Here is a 20,539-nt window from a genome sequence, read left to right as displayed (position 1 = left end):
TGTGGGCATAGGGCACTTGTTTGCAACTCAGAGTTCCCAGAACCTGAGCTGGAGGCAAGCATGAGTTGGGCTGTGAAACCTCAGGCACTGCAGGTGTTACCCCAGGGTATCACAGGCTGTTGGGATGTCCTGCACCTCCATCTGGGCCCCGGGGCTCGGTGGGTGGCACCATGCCCTGCACACAACCCTCAGCACCGTTTTGGTTCAGGAGTTAATTTCCTTTAATAGATACATGGAGTCGCGTGGTTGCGGTGGGAGTGCGGGGAGCAGGCCAGCGCCGCCGAGCCCCCCGTGCTGAGGTAGAGGTGAGCGTTGCTCCACACTCACCTGCTTTGGCACCCTGGGGTACACGTGGGTGGAGGAGGCGCCCGCCCAGCCCCAACGAGGTAGTTCAGAGTGCCCTCTGTCTCCCTGTCACCCATCTGGAGACCCTGGCACCCAAGCAGTCTTTGGTGGTGGTGGTGGTGGGGGCTCTACTGGGCAACCCTGCCCTCCCCCACCAAAAAAACCCACCCCGACATAAACCCCCTACCCCAGCCACACCCCAATAAGCTTCACCCCCACCATTCCCACCAATATCCCCATTATTTGCCCCCCCCCAGGGTGATCCCCCTGAGCTGAGGACCTGGGGGGCTCAGATGCCACCACCCTGGGGGTATCTCAGGGCAGGGACAGCAAGCCCAGGCAGCACAGGAGGACTGGGTAGGGGCGTCTGCAGTGGGTAGGGGGTGCAGTATATATATCGGGGCTGCAGAGTATAGGGGCTACAATTTACAGGGGCTGCAGCATATCATGGCTGCACGGAGGGTGTGTATGGAGAGGTAAAGTGGGCACCAAGGGCGTGTGCAGGGAATACAGTGAATGCATTGAGGCGTGTACAGGGGCAGCAGTGTGTGCACTGAGGTGGGGTAGGGGCTGCAGGATGTAGGGGATGCAGCATGCAGGTCCCAGGGGTCCCCCAGGCATCAGGGCAGCAGATGTATGGGAGGGTCACCTGGGGGTGGTGACTTGGAAGAAACTTGTGTGTGTGTGTGTGTGTGTGTGTGTGCGCGCGCGTGTCTGTCAGATGGCACACATGGGGATAAGGGATAAAAGGGCCTGCGTGGGTGTTCACAGCCTTGCATGGCCACAGCTCAGTATTGCAGCAAGAGGCACCTTTGGGTCCCCCATCCAACCCTGGTGGCCCAGTGGGTCCCACAGTTCAGACCCCAGACTCTGGGCATCCCCAGCTGCTTTCAGGGTGGGGGCACATCTGCCTTACGGAGAGGAGCTAGTGGGAGTGTGGCTTTGGGAGGAGGCTGGGAGCAGGGGGTTTGGGGCAGGCATGGGGTTTGGACGGGTTTGGGTGCTCCCTCCACCAGGTGCCAGGGTGGCTGAGGGCCGGCGGGCAAACAGGACACCTGTGGGACAAGAATAAGCCAGTTAAAGCAAGCCCAGGGCTGGAGGATCAGCTCACCTGGCCCCCAGCACCCAGGCTAGGGAGTGCGGAACCCAGACTCATGGGGGCTTAAGTCCCCTCTCATCAGCTGTGTTGTCTCCCCAACCTAGTCATCCTTCCCTGCATGGGACAGCCTGTGGGGTGGCCCAGGGCCCATTTGGCTGGCAGCCCCACATGATGCTTAGCCCTGACCTTTCCCATTCGTTAAATATTTAAGTTCTGAAGGCAAAGCCATTGATTTTAATTGTAGGATGTCTCAGCAGGACAGGCATGGATCTGGGGGGCATGGGATGGGCTGCTTAGCCAGGCTGGTGCACATTGGCACCCCAAAGGATCCTCTGCTCCACCAAAGCACCAAAGCACATCTTTCCCTGCACAAAGCTCTGCAATCACCCAATTCCCACACCCAACCAGAGACCTTCTGGGCACACAAGCATAGCAGTGACCCCCAGTCCATGCCCTGACTCCAGGACCCTGGGGTGTGGAATGACCCTAGACGCAGGGTCACTTCTCAGCCAGAGTCTGTCCATCTGTCCATCTATTCACCCTCTACTTTAGCCTTTCATTGCTAGCACCTGCTTTGGGCCAATTTCCATCCTTGTCCACCCCCCCCTCCTCCTGCCCCCTCTCCCCAAGCCCTGCCACTTCATTACGATGGATTTTATAGTAAAGACATCAGATTGAAGGAAGGACTTGCTGGCCAGGCAGTGGCTATAAGTTATTGGATTTCCCGGCCGCAATTACACGGGCCAAGCGGCCCTTCTATTTACCTGTGTAGACAACTCCATTTATTTCTATTGACATGTTGATACTGCTAATGCTGTTGGTGGACAGGTTCAATGCGGTCTCCTGTCTGTCATCTGGGGAAAGGAAATACCAATATGAGTGTTAAGCGAAACAGAAACAAGAACCTGTCCGAGTCAGATAAGCCGGGATGCAGTCCCTCTGGGCATCCATACTCTTCTCCAGTGGCTGCTGCTACTCCCACCTTGGGTGACACGGAAGGGGATGACCAAGGCCGAGTTGCTCCATCTCTTTACCTCGGTTGGAGATCTTGATGTTCATGGGGAACTGGGAGGCCATGGCCAGGAGGTTGTGCTGAAGCGCATGTTGCACCAGCCGCTGCTGCTCCTCCGCTGTCAGGGCCACCTTCTTCTCTGGGGGCTCCCCTGTCTCCAGCTTTTCCCGCAGCTGCTCCAGCACCACTGCCTGTGAGGCAGCTGCTGCTTGGGCTGCTGTGAGATGGTGGCCAGCCAGTCCCACAGGGATAGTGATGCGCCCAGGCACTGATGCTGCCAGCATTCCATCCTCTGCAATGACCAAGAGAGCTCAATAGGTCCCTCATCACCACCCACTGGTACCAACTCCACCTCACCAGCAATGGTGCAGGGTAGGCCACCACTCCCAACATCTGGGCTTGGTCCTTCTCCAAAAACAGTGAAAATACAGTCATTTTACTCCCTGAAAGGGACTAAAAGAACAACATGGTTCCTATTTTCCCCAAGAAAAAAGGACAAGAAGAGAGAGGGAACATCCCTGCTGCTACAGCAATGTCCATCTCTGGGAGGATGGGATCCTCACCCACCTTTCTTAACGCTGTGCATTTGGCTGAGCTGGCCACAGCTGTGTGTGGAGATGCTAAGAGCTGGCAGAGGCATTTTGGGGGTGCCCAGCAGGGTTGGGGTGCTGGCTGGCGAGTAGTTGAAGAGTGCTGTGCCAAAGGTCTGCCTCCGTCCCTCCCGACGGTTGCTGTCAATAGCAGCTTGGAGCTCTCCGGGAGAGCTGAGCGCCCGCTTCTCACATTCGTAAGGATACAGGTACTTCATGTATCTGCACAGGGAGAGAGCCAGGAGGAAATCCACAGCCGTGCACCTCCCAGCCAGCCCTGTGCTGAGCAAAGAGCCCTTGGGAAGGAGCAGAGTCCTCCAACCACTTTTGTGGTACTCCATGTCAGACCCATCCAGGGCTCTGGGGCATCTGAGCCAGCAGGTATCCCAGGAGAGGTGTCCCCCACCTGCCATGCTGCCAGGCACTCACTGTGTGCGGAGGGTGAAGGCAGCGCTGGTGATGGAGGTAGGTAGGTTGAGGCCCTTGGTGATCTCCCGCCAGATCTTCTTGTTGATGACTTCGACCAGGCCACCCTTGTCTGTCACCAGCTGGTACAGTGTATACAAGTCCAGCACTTGCTTGGCCATGATAGGGATGCGGTTCACTGGTGTTCCTTCCAGAGGCACACAGGAGACAGAAGAAGGTGTGAGAGGGTGTGGGGGGCTGCCCACAGGCGCCCTTTGTACCTGGGATCACAGCCCCCACCCTCCCAACAATGCCACAATGCCCAACAATGCAGGTACCTACAATGGGAGTCTTATCTCTCCATGCCCATGTGAACACCCATGGGCACCTGGGGGGCAGCTAGGACCCAGGCTGCCTGGGAGAGTAGAACCGTGCCAAAAAGCAGGTGAGACCCCAGCATGCTGGCAGAGAGTCACCTTTGACGGAGCTGTTAGTGTGGCTGCGTATGCTCTCTTCTGGGATATGGAGCATCAGTGGGATGGACAAAATCATGCCTCCAGGCACCCTTAGATAAAGCTTCCACCCTACAGTTCTCAGAGCTATCTGTACAGCATCAGTCTATGAAAACTCGCAGAGCATCCTAAAATTATTCACTCTGTAGTACTCTTTCAGAGCCCAATAAAGAGAGACTCCATCTACACTTTAAAAAGAGACCCATCCTATAACATTTCTGAACAGGGATGACCCCCATACCCTTCTGGGAGGGCTCACCCTACCATCTCTCTATGGAGAGGTTTTCTCTTCCAGCTCCAGACTCTTCCAAAGAGTTTCTGAAAAACCTCTTAATCCTACAGATGGCTCCAGAAGTTTCCTTTGCTTAAAGGACTTCAGTGCCCTGCTTCAAGGAATATGACCCCAAATCCTCTTCAACTGCTCTCAGCAGGGACCCTGACCCCTGGTAACCCACCACCATCCTACTCTATGAGGCTACAGGGCAAGGGAACATGGGTTCAGCAGGGTTCTGTGAGCCCAATATAGATCAACATGGTCTCTACAGCCACCAAGTTTAGCTAAAAAACCCTCCCCACTTTTTCAGCAGCCCCAAATAACCTCACAGCCTTGCTGTGCTCCATGCCTCCTTGGGACGATGGTCTGGGCATTCGCTGGAAGCTGGGCAGAGGAGGGACAAGCATCACATCCCATCCCACCCTGTCCCGTCCTGTGGCATTCCACCCCGTATTTATTCTTCCTGCGAAGTGGCGGGGCACAGGCAGTATTGGAAAGCCATCTATTTGTCCAAGGGAAGCTGTCACGACTGCACTTCGCCCCTCAAACGAAGCTGTCATTCACCGCCATCCTCCAGCATCCCTAATTTATGGCCCTGATATTGGCTTGGCTTCTTCACATAAGCCTGAAAAATGAGCTCTTTTTATTCTTTTACAGAGTTCATTTAACTTTTTTTTTTTTGTGTGTGTCTGTGTTGTTCACCAGGTCGGGAAGGGGGAGAGGAGTTTATCCTCCTGGGAGAAAGGCAGAGATATTGACTTGACAACTGCTGTCAGTAGCTCACCAGCCCTGCTCAGGGCTGCTGGCACAAGACCCATCACCTCGAGGGGGCCAGTTTGAGGGCTCTTCCTCACCCCCAAACAATGAGTTCTCAGGGTCTCAGCCCCCAGCCAATGGCCCATGGATTTCTCTCCTCTCCTCTCCTCCCCTCCCTTCCCCTCCCCTGCCCTCTCCTCTCCAGCCTTAGTGGCTTAGTAAAGTGCCTTGCCATTAATCTCAGGGCTGTGCAGGCTGTGTGGCCGATGCCTGTCCCCCTGACAAAGGCACCTGTCTGCAACCCCACAAAGTAATGGCCCCAGCCCCAGCAGGGCGAAGGGCACAATAGCCCAGGGAAGTGATGCAGCCATTGTGGTGCTGCAATTACCGCTTTGATTGATTAATAGCCCCGTGTTATCAGCAGGGCACTCAGCTTGGTGGTGAAATGGGGGAGGAACCTGCAGACCCCAGTAAGCAAATGCAGAAAAAGCCCTCTTCTGTTCCTGATTACTGCCTTTGAAGTGCCACAGAAGTTGGGGAATGCCTATGAGCTGCCCCACTGCCTGTACCCCGTACCTGATGGCAGTGGTTGTAACACCTCCATGAGCCACCAGGGCCAGCTGTGTCCTTGTGCCATAGGGTGGCCTCAGAAGGTCTGTCTCCCAACCCATTTTTCAGCCCTACAACTTTCTCATTCTGCTGACAAATGTCAGTGCTGATACTGTCCTGACAGCAGGTGGGATGCAGTCCCTTTAAGCAGGGCTCACCCTGTGGACATCAACCCACTCCTGGAGACCTCCTAGGACACAGACTGGGTGTCACAGTCCCCAGCCCATGCACCTCTGGGTGCCCCAGCTGCACCTGCAGTGGTTCTCAGGTACCGCTTCTTACCCAGCTCTTGATGACCCCTGGGATGCTGTCCTTGCCCCTCAGCCTTTCTCTTTGCTATCCCAGTCCAAAATCTCTGTCTCCTACAAAAGGTTAATACACACCAATCCCTGCACACCTGCACCTGTGCACCCAGACCCTGCCTGCCCTCCCCAGAGGGATGGCACCCACTCAGAGGGCAGGCAGGACAGAAGGGATGGAGGGCACAAGAGTGGGACATGCAGACACAGAAAGATGTGGAGCAGCACTATCAGGGAAGCATTAGACTCCCTCCCTCCTCCCCACACCAGCAGGCACTTACTTAATTAGCCCCAGCCCCAATAGCGAGGGAGTTAATTAGCTCTGGAGAGAGAGATAATGAAGCTGCAGAACAGCCCATGAATCTTGTAGCTGATGGATGCTGGAGGGCTGAGGCAGTGCTGATGCTCCCATTCACTCCCCACAGCTCTGCACCAGGGCCAGGGGGCACCCATGGGGCAGTACCCAGCCCATCCACATCCTACAGCTGGCCCCAGTGAGAGTCCTGTGGCCGTGCCAGCCACTCACCACACACCCATGACTGCAACAAGTTTGTGGTGTCCCAGCCCAGCCCAAAAGTCAATCTCTGCAGCCCCACAGCCAGGTGGGGACTCTCACTACCCTTCCGATGGGCAGGGCGTTCAGGTGACTGCCTCCCTCTGCCCCTCCTCACCCCATGCACAGCCAGCCCCAAAGCTCCTGCACCCCGCTCAGCCTTTCCCCGTTAATTAGCTTGGCATTAACCTCTGCCTGGGGTTTACTGGCTATTGAGCGGCTTGTTCATTAATCTACACACCAGCAAAAGGCTCTAATTAATACGGCCGGCCACACGCCCGCCCGCACTCGGCAACTTTTAATTGTCGAAGGCCTGGCCGGGGAGGGCGAAGGTTAAAGCATTTATCGAGTCCCCAGGAGCTGGCTCGGCTCCCCATGCCGATAGCAAAGATTTCCGATGAGGATGGGTTGGCTGGTGAGCCCTTAACCCCTGTGTGCCCGGGTGCAGCCCGGATTGCTGGCCCCATCCCGCAAATCACAGGCATTGCTGAGAGGTGCTGACTGTGGGCATCGTCACTAGGTGCTGCTAACAGGGAGTCCCAAAGGGCACTACCAAGGGCATTCCCATCGGGCATGCCTAAAAAGTCCTGAAAATTGCTAATGGACATTAACGGGTGTTGCTAATGCTTGTCACCAAGGGGTATGTTAATGGACATCCCCACCAGGTGTTTCCAGTGGGCATCCCTGCTAGGCATCGCTAATGGGCACGGGATATCTGGGATATCCGCATGGACAGCTGCCCCAGCTTGGGGTGACAGGGGAGGCCCACGGGGAGCACCACAGGAGCTGCCTGAGGGATTTGCAGAGACCTGGGGCAGCTCAGAGCCTCAGAGCAACACACTATGAACCCCCCACCAGCAGCTGAGGCAGCAATGGCAGTGGCACCCACCCCAGCCACCCACCTTTACCTCTCTTCTGCATGAAGCCAAAGAGGTCATCCAGGAACTCCTTGCGTTTTGGGTCTTCATCCAGTTCATACAGCTGGAGGCAGGAGAGAGAGAAGGGTCAGTGCTTCCAGCACATGCAGGTGAGAATGGGGAGGGAGCAGTGCCTGGGGTCAAACAATGCCTGTGCCAGAAGCCCTCATCACCCCTGGCCCCACCTGCCTGCTTTGCCAGCAACAAGAGGTTCTTTGTGCACCAATAACAGAATCCCCTAACACACCCTCTGCATGGGTGTGGGCTCTCCTTGTGCCTTGGGTCTGGACAGGCTCTCCACAGATCACAATTTTCAATCTTTCTTGCAGGGACGCTGGGTCTGTGCCTCAGTTTGTCCTGGCCATCACCCTATTAGATGCAAGAATCACAGCCCGAGGCATCAGCAAAACCCAAGCCCCACCCACGACCAGGATACTCAGCTCTGCTCTGGCACTGCCAAGTGTTGCTGTTCCCCAAGCCCCAGCATGGGATCAGCATCCTCATCAGCCCTCATCCCTCACAGGGACACAGGCCTATCTGAACAGTGGGGGATGATCCCATACTTGGGAAGGAAAAGTTGGCTTGACCATGGCACTGGCTACCATCAAGGGAGATGCAAGTGCCAGGTCTGCCAAGTGCACAGGATTACACAGACACAAACATGTGGCTGTGAGGATACTTATGTGTGCTGGAGGGCCTGGACACAGGGACACAGCCTGAGCTGAAGGCCAGCACTGGGGAGGCGAGTGCAGCCCCTACACCAGGGACACCAAGTGCCGGCTTCGTGTGAAGGTCTGGGCTCTCCTGATTCCAGCACAGTGCCTGAGTGACCATGACAAATTGGAGCCTGCCAGATCGATGGCCCAGCAGTAAAAGTCAGAGCACATGAAGGAAAAATTAGCACCAATCGAAGACACTATAGACACCAATTCCTCCCAGCAAGCCCGGTAAGAATTTAAAGCCATTGAAAAGAAACAAAACTCAGCAGTCCAGAATGGATTTCCAAAACGTATACAAAGAAATGCAAGCTGGAAAACAAAGTCAGGCACAAAATAGAGTCGTTTAGAAAACAATTGTGCTGGGAAAGGCTGTTAAAAAACAATAGAAAGGGAGCACACCCCCGCTCCACACAGAACATCATTCACCAGACAGATAAAGAGAGCTGTGCTTAAGGGTCGTCAGGCTGCAGGCACACGGGGATGTGGGGATGGGGGTGGATGCCATGGGGACACATGAACACAGAGATACGGGAATGTAGGGATGTGAGGCTGCAGGGACCCGGGAGACATGGAGTTGGGGTGATGTAGGGATGCAATGGGGACACATGAATACAGGGACATGAGAATGTAGGGATATGGGGTGTAGAGACTTTGGGGACATGGAGATGTGGGGATGTAGGGATGGGGGAATCTGGGGACCTACAGGGATGTGAGGATGCTTCTAGAGACCCCACCACTGAACAGGCACACCTAACACAGTCCCTTGTCTAAATGGCAGGTGCCAGCTGCCTGTCCCTTGTCAGATACAGATCAGTGCTAACTGTCTGTTCCTATCTTTGTCTAGGGGTACAGTTGCCAGACTCTCACCCTACACACAGGTGCTGACTGCTGGGCTCCATGGAGCTCCCTCTGCACTGCTTCCCTGCTCTCTGGACCCCACTTACCTATCCCCTCCTTGCAGCTGGGTGCTCTTGGAATGCCCTGACCCCAGGTGCCAGTATTGTGTCCCTCTCCACCACAGTGTTCCCTGCCTCACTCTGTGCCCCCTCCCCATTGCCTGCTCTTTTCCAGGAGGTCCCAGAGCCATTGATTACAGTAACTAGGTCAGACTCTGAGCAGAGCTCCAGGAGGCTGCTTTGATTTCTGCCCCAGGAAGGCTGTGTCAGCCAGGCTTTGCCTGCATTTTCCTGCCAGTCCCTGCTTCTGGAAGGCCTCCACACTAAGTGCTTTGACATCTGGCTTGTCAATCCCCTGACATCTGGTTTGTCAAAGAGGGGGCAAAACCCCAGAACTGGCAACTACCACTCATTCCACTGCAAGGTGAAGCCATGGCCTTCCCGAGGGTCATCTAGTGGATGGGCTTCAGCACCCACACACCTCTGCCCTGGGTGCCACTTGTATTTCTCCTCCCATGGATGCAGGCAGGATTCCACCTAGAGTGGGCTGCTACTGACTCCAGCCCCCAAAACAGGTGTGACCTTCAAGGGCCAGGTTCTATTTTTCCACTGTTTATTAACCTCTAACCTTTTATCTGTGGGGCACTAAGATGCAAAAACACAGTACATCAAACAGGGAGCAAAGGTCAGCTTTTAAGTGGAGATGAGAGCTGAGCTGAGTAACTTGTGACAAGCCAGCATAGACCTTGGGTATGCCTGGGATGCACAGGGTGTTCCATGAGATTTGTCTTCCAAGGGAGGTGGTAGAATCACCATCTCTAGATGTGTTTAAAAAAAGACTGGACATGGCACTTGGTGCTATAGTCTAGTTGAGGTGTTAGGGCATTGGTTGGACTTGATGATCTTAGAGGTGTCTTTCAGCCTCATTATTCTGTGATTCTGTGATTTGGGGATGCCCAGGCTGGACAAGAGGTCTTCTGGGTCACACACAGTTTCTGTGCAGGGACACATGCATCACCTGGGTGTACATAACGCCACATGGGCTGTCACAGTCCCACATGGGGGTGCACAAGCCCATGAGAGCATATACAACCCTACACAGGCATGCACAATATGCCTAGGCTTGCACAATCCCACAAGTATGCACATCCTTGTATGGGTTGACACAACCCCACAGGAGCATGCACATCCCCTCATGGGCATTGCACAGCTCCGCATAAGCATAGGCACAACTCTGTAGAGGGACACAGATCCCCCCTAGTGCCACACAGAAGGTGGAATGGGCACCTACAATCCTGTACAACCTTGCATAAATATGCACAGCCCCACAGGGACACATAGAACATCACAGGAGCGTGCACAAGCCTGTGATGCACAGGCACACACAACCCACAGTGGCACAATCCCTACACAGACATACACAGCCAGATCTGGATGTGCACAGCCTTCCATGGTCATGTACAGCAGTCTGGAGTGTGCCCAGACTTCCATGGGCATGCAGCAGAACTGCAGGAGCATCCACAGTCCCATACATACATCATGGACACACACTCCAAATATGCGTGCACAGCCCTAGATGAAACATGCGCATCACTGTACATGCACCCACAACCTAAGACTGGAACACACAAAACCAGACAGGCATTCACAACCCCATATATACATACACAATTCTGGACAGGCACTCACAACCCTGGACAGGCATGTACAACACCAGAATGGAACACACAACTCTAGACAGGCATGCACAGCCCTGACAGGCACACACAGATCCCAGCTGGGCATGCACAGCCCCAAATGAGCAGAGCTCCATACATGCATGCACAACCCCAAACAGACATGCACAACCCCAGACATACACAACCCCATATATAAACATGCAAACCCTGTACATGCATCCTCAACCCCATAGGGGCACAGAGAGCCCCAAACAGGATCACAGAACTCCAGAAAGGGATGTACTGTCCCACACATGCATGCACAACCCCGGACAGGCACATGGATGTGCCCATCCACATGATATGGATGGGCACCCCTGACCCCACAGGGCACACACTGCCCCAGAGCATCCCCCCAGACATGTGCCTTGGAGCAGTGGTCTGAGCCTTGCCCAGGGGCAGTTGTGCAAAACAACCAGCGGCTCCTGCTTGTGGTGACCTATGAGCAAGGACCCTTTTAATCGTGTTTGTATTGATATAATTAGTAACTCATTTAACGCCATCGATGTAACTATATTCCTCTATAAACGGAAGTATTAAACTGTCAAGCCCCAGGATCAATACCCCGCCAGTGTGCAGCGCAGCCCTGCTCTGCTGGCCTCGGGCACTCATCCATGCTTGGCCACCCCACTGGCCTTGGAACCCCTGCAGCATCCCACCTCCACCTGGCATTGCCGGCCTGGGTGCTTGTGCAGGGCTAGTTCAGTGTGTCCTCATCCCACACCCCATGCTGGGTGCAGCTTTGGGACCTGCTCCCTCCTGTCATCCCATTGTCATGGTGACATCTATATTCCTTAAGGGATGGGGATAACGGGGCTTGTCAGGCAGGTTAAAGGTCAGCGGGTCGAACATGGTTTATTAACAAGACATGAATAGGCCTTATACTTCCTCCTCCTCCCCATGATTAAGTAACATTGTTAGCACCACTCATTCACCCAGGGCATGACTTTCCTGGAGCCAGGAAGGCTTCTAGAGATGAAGCTTGGGTCCCTGAGACTCCTTAGCCTAGCTGACACACTAGACAGAGGAAGGATGTGATGAAGTGCTAAGCCACCCACCAGGCATTTCAGCTTTCCTTGGTCTGGTGAGTCCCCACACAGTCCTCCCTGGGCCCTGCCGCCAAGAGAAGTGATCTCAGTGGGACCCCCACACTCGCTGCTCAGCTGCCACCTCCTGCTGGTAGTGAGGGCTCAGATCAGCAGCCAGGATTTAATCCACTTAATATGAGCTGTATCGATCCTAGACCCTGCTCAGCTCCCCCCCACCATGCAAACCCCCCAACCCTGAGGTGCTTAATATCCACCACATTGATTAGCCACACTGCTAATTTTTCCATCTGGCCACTCTTCACGCAGCGCGCCCAGGTAATGCTCACCTCCCTGCACCCCCAGCTACACACCACGGGTGGCTGACTGCTGATGCACTGTTTTGGAGTCACTGCACCTCTCTGGAGCTTGACTGTTGACTCTGAGATCTTTTCCAAGGAAGATGGTTGACGCACAACCAAGCACCCAGACACTGGTGTGTCCTCCCCTGCATTGTGCTGGCATGCCTCATTTTACCCTGCAGATAATGACAGGATCTGGCCATTCCCAGTTGAGGCACAGCCCTGAGCACACTGGGATTCAGGGATCCCAACAGTATCCACAATTAGAGTCTTCCCTGCCATGGGACACACACAACAAACTAAGGGTTTGCAGGTCCCTCCCCCCATATCCCCATTGCCAGAGCTGAGGGGCAGTTCAATCCCCGCCAGGCACAAACCACCCCCTGACCTTGCAAGCCACCACTTGCCTCTCCCACCAGTTGTTAATAAGTTAATGGTTACGGGACGGCTTTGCCGGGACGGCCGGCTGCATTCGAAGGCAGTGCTGGCTCGCCAGGGGACACTGCTCCCCTGACCCCACAGCCCTGAGCGGTGCGGGGTGCTCACTCATCCCAGCACTGCCAACCTCAGCAGTCACCCCACTAGCGCGGCCGGACACCTGTGTCTGGGGACCTCTCCCAACGCTGTGGTTCCCCCTCAAAGCCTTACATCATGCTTAATATTTAACGGCGCTTTATAGAGCAGGCAGGTTTAATCAGCGCTGATAATGCGGCAGATCCGGCAGGTCATTAAAACCCCTTCCCGCCACAGCTGGTCCCGGGAGGGCTGCCTGCTGCAAACATTAACCCAGCCCCGTGCAAGGTTGTCTGGCAAGCACTGGCCTTGGGATGGCAGCCCCCCACCCACAGCCTGGCCCTAGCATGACATGGGGTGCTCAGAGGGTCCCCAGCCTTCTGCTTAACACACTTTGCAGGAGGGGAAACTGAGGCAGGGGGTGCTGGCATGGCTCCCCCACAGGCTGGAGCCAGAGGAAACATGGTGCTCATGGCTGTGTGGTGCTGCCATGGGCACCCTTCGTGGCCCCTTGTCCCATCTAGGGGCTGTGGCACAGGAGAGGTGGTCCCGGCTCCTGGGGAACGTACATCTCCCATGATCAGCCCCTTGTTACTCTTTCATGGCTGAGCAGGCAGGGTGTCAATGAGCGGGTTTGTTCAGGTTAACCTCCCTGACCCAGCGGCACTTGCTACACCACTGCCTCCTCCTCCATCCTTGCTTTCCTCTCCATGTCTGCCTCCCCCTCAATTCTTGTCCTCCCCCGCCATGGGTGACTGAAGTCGTGGGACACCCTTCCCCTTCAATCCCTTACTAGGTGACTGGAGCCATGGCACCCTGCCCATGACCAGCACCACCCCAGGTGTCCCCAAGGGCCATGCACACGCACCCCCATGGTACTTGTATGGGTGAGCACACAGGACATGCTCTAGCACACATCAGGTCTGCACACGCAAACAGCTGCTGTGGGGCTGTGAGTACGAGGGGCTGCTGGGGGGACTGTGTGCATGCTTGGCATGTGCATGGGCTGTTCAATTCCCTTCTCCACTATGCACCTCTGGCCCAATCCCCTTCCTGCAATTTCTCTGAAGGGACAATGTAGACTGAAAGGTTGGTGGCCACCCCGAACCACACCCTGTGAAAGCAACCCCAGCCCCCGTGTCAGTTACTGGAAGAGCTGTGTGTCTGAGCAGAAAGAGCATCTGGGCCTCACTCTTCCCTCCCACAGACATGGGATGTCTCTGGATCCATGATGGAGAACACAGCCTCACCAACAGAGGCATCTCCAGTAGATGCCCTGTGCAGGCACCCATGGGACAGGCTTCCAGAGCCCCCCACATAAGAGTCTGCTCACCCTCTGCATTTTCTTGCACACTGCAGCTTGCTCTGCAGATGCACACACGTGTGCATGCTCTCCTTGTGCACCCTCACCCTGGACAAGCAGCCCCAACAAGCACACTCACACAGTCCTTGTATGTGCTCCTGCTCTGCACAGACCCTGTCCACACTTAGGCATCACTACACATTCTTCACATACACACACAGTCCTTGTACACAGCCATCCGTCCATCCATCCATCCATCCATCCATCCATCCATCCATCCATCCATCCATCCATCCATCTCCTTGAGACCAGAGTCCACCACCTCAGATCCAACCTTCCGTCTGCAGCCCTGCCCAGCTGGCTGGCAGCACAGGAGATTTACCTCCATTATTAACCCAATTGGTTGATTATTGGAAGCCCAAGTTGATGAGGGGGTGCATCCTCCCCAAAGACTCAACTGGCCTCTGATTTCAGGGAGGTAGCTGGGGAAGGAGCTGGAAGCAGCCACAGTGTGAGCTCCTGACAGTGCTCCTCTCCCCTCCACAGTGAGGGTATTCTCACACCCTCAACTAGGTTTTAACTCCTTTTTGGAGCCCCATTCCCAAACCCTTTGAGCCCCATCTGGAAGATAGTGTTATGGCAGCTTCTGAGGCTCTGAGCATCCCACAGACTCCAGTGGGGCCAGGAAGTGCCCTGGGGACAGCAATTGGAGTGGGTGACTGGCACCACCAGGACTGCTCAGTACTGTGGGCTGGGTAAGAGGCAGCCTTGGAGGGAGCTCAGCCCTCAAATCCTGCCTCAAGTACCCGTGGGTCCATGTAATTCCAAGATTGTGACACTGGTACAGGTATGCAGATGCCTAAACACACTGGGACACTCCATGTGTGCCTGCACATGCACATGGGTATGTTCAGACTCATGTGGGCACACACACACACGGTACCATACACACACCTACAGTCATATGGATCCATGCACACCTACATGCTCATACAGATCCATAAACACATTCCAGCACTTCCATGGGTTCACACACACTCTGCACACTCCTGTGGATCCATACAGACACACAGGGCCTCCCAAGAATCACTACACACAGGGGCACTCATGTGGGTCCACTTACACACACGTACCCCCATACTTACGTGTGCATTTATGCAGGTGCACACACTCAGGTTGGTCTGTGGGCACACACACCTCTAGAACACCTCTGTTTGCCCTTCCAGCCACACCACAGCAGCCCCCCTGTCCTGTCCTGTGCCCTCCACTGCTGCTGGGTTGCTAGAGCTGTTGAAACTCCAGGGACTGGCACACTGACCCTTACTGCTAATGCCACCTCCCCACTGCAGGTGGTCCCAGATTAGGGGCACAGCTCTGCTCACAGGTTCACTGGAGAAAAGTCTCCAGGCAGACATGGACAGGAGCAAAGACACTGCATCCATCTGTCCCTCCCTGCCTCTGCAGTGTAACCAGACACCCTCTAAATGAGCCCTAGGAGCCCTTGGTCCTGCCCTTAGGTTGAAGATGCACTGACGGTGAGGATGGGACTGTGGCATGGAGACCACTACCCTCTCCTCAGAGTCCTCCTCCTAAGCCACATCCATTCCCTGAACATTTCTGACTCTATTTCCTCCATCCCCAGGGACAACACCACAGGAGAAAGCAATAGGGACAGATGTAGGAAGGTGTACACCACTCATTTTGGGATGACCCTCTGTGGCACTAGGAGGTCCTTGTCTACAGGGGAACAAACACCTTCAGGCTCTAAGATGTGAGTGCACAAATTCACAGTTGGCAAGCCCTCCCTAAATGTATGTTAAAGACAGATGGGTGGGTGTAAGAGGCAACTCCTGGCATCAGGGACAGGCAAGGCAGGAGGAACAGCCACTCCAGGGTTAGGCTGAGGATAATGGTAAACAGCTGCTGGCAAAACGAACCATCCCCAAATTAACCACTGAGGCTACCAGACACCCTGGAGTTCCTAATGGGCTGGCTGGGAGTCACCACCTGCAGCTGCTCCTGGGAAGGGAGGAAGAAGCTTCAGAGGATCCTGATCCCCCCAGTCACAGATGGCTGTGCACATGCCAGAGGGGCCTTGGCAGAGAGGGCATTCTCCTGCCAGCAAACACTCTGGTAACAGAGAGCTGGATGCAAAGCCCAGATGTTTGAGTCCCTCCCACCCCAGGGAATGGAGAAGAAAGCCCCGGGTTCTGCTGCTTTTCTTCTATCACTTGGAGGAAACCAGCACACCTATCCCTGTCTATATGTATTGTTTCCCTAGGGGAAAAGCTGAATTCATGGAGCTGAGCTTGGCACCAGAAATGCTAGGCTCTTACCTGTGCCCTCCAAGTTAAACATAATGTAGCACCAAAGAATTAAAACCTGGAGGCATCCCAGCCCTTAAGGAAGCTGGGGTTCATGGCTAATGCATAATCACACCCCACTTGGTGCTCCCCATCTCAGGGCTGGGTCTGCCTGACAGCCCTGGGTGTGGAGACCTCCCAGACCTTTGCCCAAGTCTCTACACATGTGTCCTTATCAATGTACACAAACCAGTGCTAGGGGCTGATGCAAGCCGCAGGGGTGAAGGGGTCGCTGAGCCTTGTAACATTACAGCAGCCCTCCCAGTCAGAGCAAAGGTCTCACCAGCCTCCACTCCCCAAACCAGCACCTCAGGAAGCATATAAAGCTACAGCATATAAGTGAGGTATTTCCCCAGAAATCTCCTCTGTGCAAAGCAGCATTTTGTCGTTAACCCTGTGGATTTAGCCACAACCACCTCGTCCTCTGCTCCCATTTTTAGCAGTACTGTGCTGTGTGGAAACCCTTCTCCGGCTGGTCCTGCACCAACCTCCCACCCCATTTCCATCAAGGCATCCTCCTCACTGGAGAGAGATGGGGAAGTCTCTCTCTGCCCACTTTCTGCCCATCAGCCTGGATTTGGTGGTTTCTGTTCACTTAGCTGTGCCCTCAGTCCAGGAGGATGAGAGCACCGAGCATGAACCCCACCCTGGGTGATGGTATAATGGCTTAGGCAGTTTCAAGCAGGGATTCCTGGTGGAAAATACAGTTCTGGCTACTACAGGGTCTCTTTCCAGGAGAGCTCCAGGACCCTCACAACCACACTGCCACTGCCCCAGCAGATTTCCAGCAGACACATGCTGGCCCCGCACCTCCCCCACAGCATCACAGCCCAGCCCCTGGGAAACCTCCAAACGCTAAAGCACAGCCACCCTCCCCACTTAGTCCCTGCAGAGAGTGGAGAACCTGTTCCCCAGGCTGGGTGAGCCACAGCCCTGCAGCCTGGGGAGGACTCAGCAGGGACATGACCCTCCCAGGCAGGGGTATGTTCCCCTCCTGCATGATCTCAGGAGAGGGACAGAAGTGACAGTCACCCTGTAGATCCCAAAGCAAGCTGGCACCGCAGCCTATTCCAAACTGCAGAAGGACATCCCGTTGTTCCCTAGGCTGGCTGGGACACACCACAAGGTGGGAAACACAGGTGTGGGTCTCTGGATGAGGGGTCCATCACTTTTCCAATCAGGGTTGAAAAAACCCAAAAAGAGTAAATAAGGAACAAACCAGCTCTCATCCTGAGAAGTTGTGGCAGGATTTATCCTGCACCCCAACCTCTCCTGTCATCCCTCTCCCACCATTCACAACATTCCTGCCCTGCACAAGGAGTGCGGGCAGCCCTAGACAGGGGCAGGGTGGGAGGCCGAAGGACTAGAAATGCCGGGGATGCTTTCCTAGCCTCCCTGGGAGGGAGGAGCTGCTTTCCACCTCCTGGCTGACCCCGGGAACCGGACAGTCAGCCTTTTTCTGTGCAGTGGGGTGAAATGTAACACTTCCCGGACAAGCTGTTTGGCCTGTGCAGTTCACCCACCTCGGCCCTCCCCGGTCTGCTTCAAGGCAGTGTCAGCACTGGTGGCATCTCAGCCAGGGGTCATGTGCTGCCCGTGCCCTGTCTGCACCTCTACCTGCCACCTTGTAGGCAGGGGATGAGCTCTAGCCCCCCAAAATAACAACATGTTGAGCAACTTGAAACAGAAAAGGCAGCAGTACGCCCCTACAGCAGCCAAAAGTTGGGTCCCTGCTGTTGTTCCCTTCCTCTCCTGCCAGAACTGGATGAGACCAAAGTGCCCTCATCCCCCGTCACTGAGCAGTGCCATCCTAAAAAGCCACACAACAGCTGTATGGGGACATCTCTGTCTGTTCTATCCCCTCACCAGATCTTCCCTGTTGCCCACTGTGCCTCTCTCTCCCCCACAAGGAAGCTGTGCGCACGGGGAACAAAAACCTGCCCTCTCCATGCCCACACCCTTGCATGCAGAGGTACCCACTGTGTGCAAACCAGAGCTTGCACAACACAGCTCAGATGAGATCCACATGCATTAAATACAGGGACACTTTTCTTCCATCCTTTACATGAGCTCCTGAAGCCCTTTCCTCATGTCCTCAGCTGCAAAAAGGTCTCCCCTACACCCACCAGGAATGAGGGGACAGGGTGCATGTGCTACTTCTTCCAGTACAAAGAAATCAGTGAGCTGCGTTGACCAATTCTAATACAACCTGGCCCCTGCAGAGACACAAGAACTCAGCTCCATGGCTTGCCAGCTCCTTGGGGTGACCAACACCAGAGCCCTTGCTGTTTTTCATCTCTGCAAAACCTCCGCAGACAGGGGTCAGCCTGTTTTACCCATTATGGAAAGCACCAGGATGGAGCACAGATCAGGGTGGCACAGGGAAATGTCTGGACACTGGACGTCCTATCATGATGCAGGGCCTGTGGACAGGCACAGGGGACACGGAGGAGGTGGGGTCATGAAGCAGGGTTGAAATGGGGCTTGGTAGCAGGGAGACGGGAAGCACGGAGGATAATGACGATGTGCAGTGAAGATCATGCAGGGGGTACCCATTTAGGGGAGGATGAGGTCTGGGGGCACTGGGTGAGTACTGTTGGGGTTTCATCTACTGTGGGATTGCAGTAATGTCTGGGGTTAATGGGGATATGGGGGATATCTACTTGGGCTGGGTCTGGGCTGGGGCATGGTGTTGCCCATTTAGGGTGGGACGCAGACAGGTTTGCGAGCAGTGGGGGGCAAACGAGTTGTCCATTCAGGGAAAGCTGAAGCCGAATGTGGGGACCATGGGGGACACCGGGGATGCCTGCCGGGATCAGCTGATGGCGGGGCAGCGATGCCTCCTTACCTGCTTGAACTGCTCCTCATAGGTCCACTCGTGGTGCTGTGGTGGTGGTGGGTCACGGGGCTCCCCTTCTTCCTCCTCTTCCTCTTCCTCCTCCTCGTCCTCCTCCTCGTCCCCCGCCGCGGCGAGCGGCGGGCGCGGGCCAGAGGCCGGGCGGCGGCGGGGAGCGGGGGGCGGCGGCCCGGGGCCGGGCTCCAGCGGGAGCCGTCGGGGAGCGCCGTCGGGGCCGCGGGCCAGGCGGGCCGCCTGCTGCCGCTGCAGGCTCTCCATCACCGCCGCCAAGCGCAGCCCCCCCGCCGCCCCCGGCCCCCGCGGCGGGGCGGCTGGCTGCGGGCACAGGGCCTGAGCGCTGCCGCCGGAGCCGGAGGAGGAGGGACGGGAGGAAGCATCCCCCACCCCACCCGCTCTCCCCGCCGCTCCCGGGGGCCTTGCCCAAAAGTTGCCCGCGGAACCGTCGCCGTGCCGGGAGCGGCTCTCGCCGCCGGAGGTGCTTCGTCTCCCTCCGGGACCACCCAGCACCCTGCCCCGGCGGGGACCCGGCCCTCCTGTACCACATCCCGGCTCCTCCGGAGGACGCCGTCCCCGCTCCTACCGGACACGGGTCCGACCCGAGGAGCCTCCTTCCTCCATCCCGCTGGGGAACCCTGTCTCGGTGGGACTCCCGCCCCGCGTTCCCCATGGGAACCGCGTACTACCGAGGACCCCTTTCCTCCCCGGTCCCGACGGAGGCATCCTCCCCGACGGGGAACCCTCTCCTACCGAGCCCTCCACCTCCCCGTCCCTGCCGGGGACCGTGTCCCGATCCCGCCGGAAGGTCTCACCGGGCGCCCTGTCTTCTCGGGACGCCCCTCCCACCGGGAGCCCCGATCCCGCTCCCTGGCCAACGCGGGTGTCCCTACCCCGCTCCCGCCATGCACCCCCGCGTCGCCGGGGCCCCTCCGGGCGCTCCGTCCCTCACCAGGGCGGGTTTGGCCGCCAGGCTGGGGTTTTCCACCATGCCGCCGGCTCCGAGCGCCTCCCGGGGCTCGCCCCGCCGTCCCGGGGGGCACGGCCGGCTGCTCCGCCCGGTCCCGGCCCCGGCCCGCCGCTCACATGGCGCCGCGCCCGCCGATATTTCTTTTATTCCGCAGCAGATGAGGGTGGGTGGGATTTTGCCCTCTTTTCTTTCTTTCTCTCTTTCTTCCTTTTTTTTTTTTTTTTTTTTTTTTTTTTTTTTTTTTTTTTTTTTTGCAACAAGTGGCAGTCAGATAGCAACACCCCTCCCAGCTCCCATTTGCTAGCGCACGTCTAGGGTGTCACCCGGGGAGGGCTGGGCTTACGGCAGCCCCGGGGGATCGCCGCGCACCGGCCCGCCGAGAGCCAGCCCGCCGGTAGCCGGCCCGGAGCCGCTCTGCGCGGGCCGCAGCAGGGACCGGGACCCAGGG

The 20,539-nt window shown here is 56.2% G+C and overlaps 1 protein-coding gene across 1 annotated transcript; it reads right to left on the bottom strand.

The window, feature by feature from the left end:
* Positions 1–586: 586 nt before the first annotated feature.
* Positions 587–19,385, bottom strand: ARID3C (AT-rich interaction domain 3C). The gene is made up of 7 exons (XM_031507310.2): positions 19,119–19,385; positions 7,363–7,435; positions 3,476–3,659; positions 3,024–3,268; positions 2,479–2,748; positions 2,209–2,298; positions 587–1,400 (listed from the first exon to the last, which is right to left on the bottom strand). Exons 1-7 carry the CDS (start codon positions 19,383–19,385, stop codon positions 1,258–1,260), a joined length of 1,272 nt encoding a protein of 423 aa, XP_031363170.1. The 3' UTR covers positions 587–1,257.
* Positions 19,386–20,539: the final 1,154 nt, after the last annotated feature.

This window comes from Lonchura striata, chromosome Z (genome assembly GCF_046129695.1).
Source record: "Lonchura striata isolate bLonStr1 chromosome Z, bLonStr1.mat, whole genome shotgun sequence".
In the NCBI taxonomy this organism is placed as follows: domain Eukaryota; kingdom Metazoa; phylum Chordata; class Aves; order Passeriformes; family Estrildidae; genus Lonchura; species Lonchura striata.
Note: the sequence above shows the minus strand (reverse complement) of the source record. Positions and strands in the feature narration are given on the sequence as shown.

Excerpts from the sequence above, each read along its gene's own strand:
- ARID3C (XM_031507310.2), bottom strand. The coding sequence starts at position 19,385 with ATGGAGAGCCTGCAGCGGCAGCAGGCGGCCCGCCTGGCCCGCGGCCCC. Across the intron at positions 2,749-3,023 it reads AATGCACAGCGTTAAGAAAG|AGGATGGAATGCTGGCAGCA; the intron begins GTGGGTGAGGAT and ends TGGTCATTGCAG. Across the intron at positions 2,299-2,478 it reads CATCAAGATCTCCAACCGAG|ATGACAGACAGGAGACCGCA; the intron begins GTAAAGAGATGG and ends TCCTTTCCCCAG.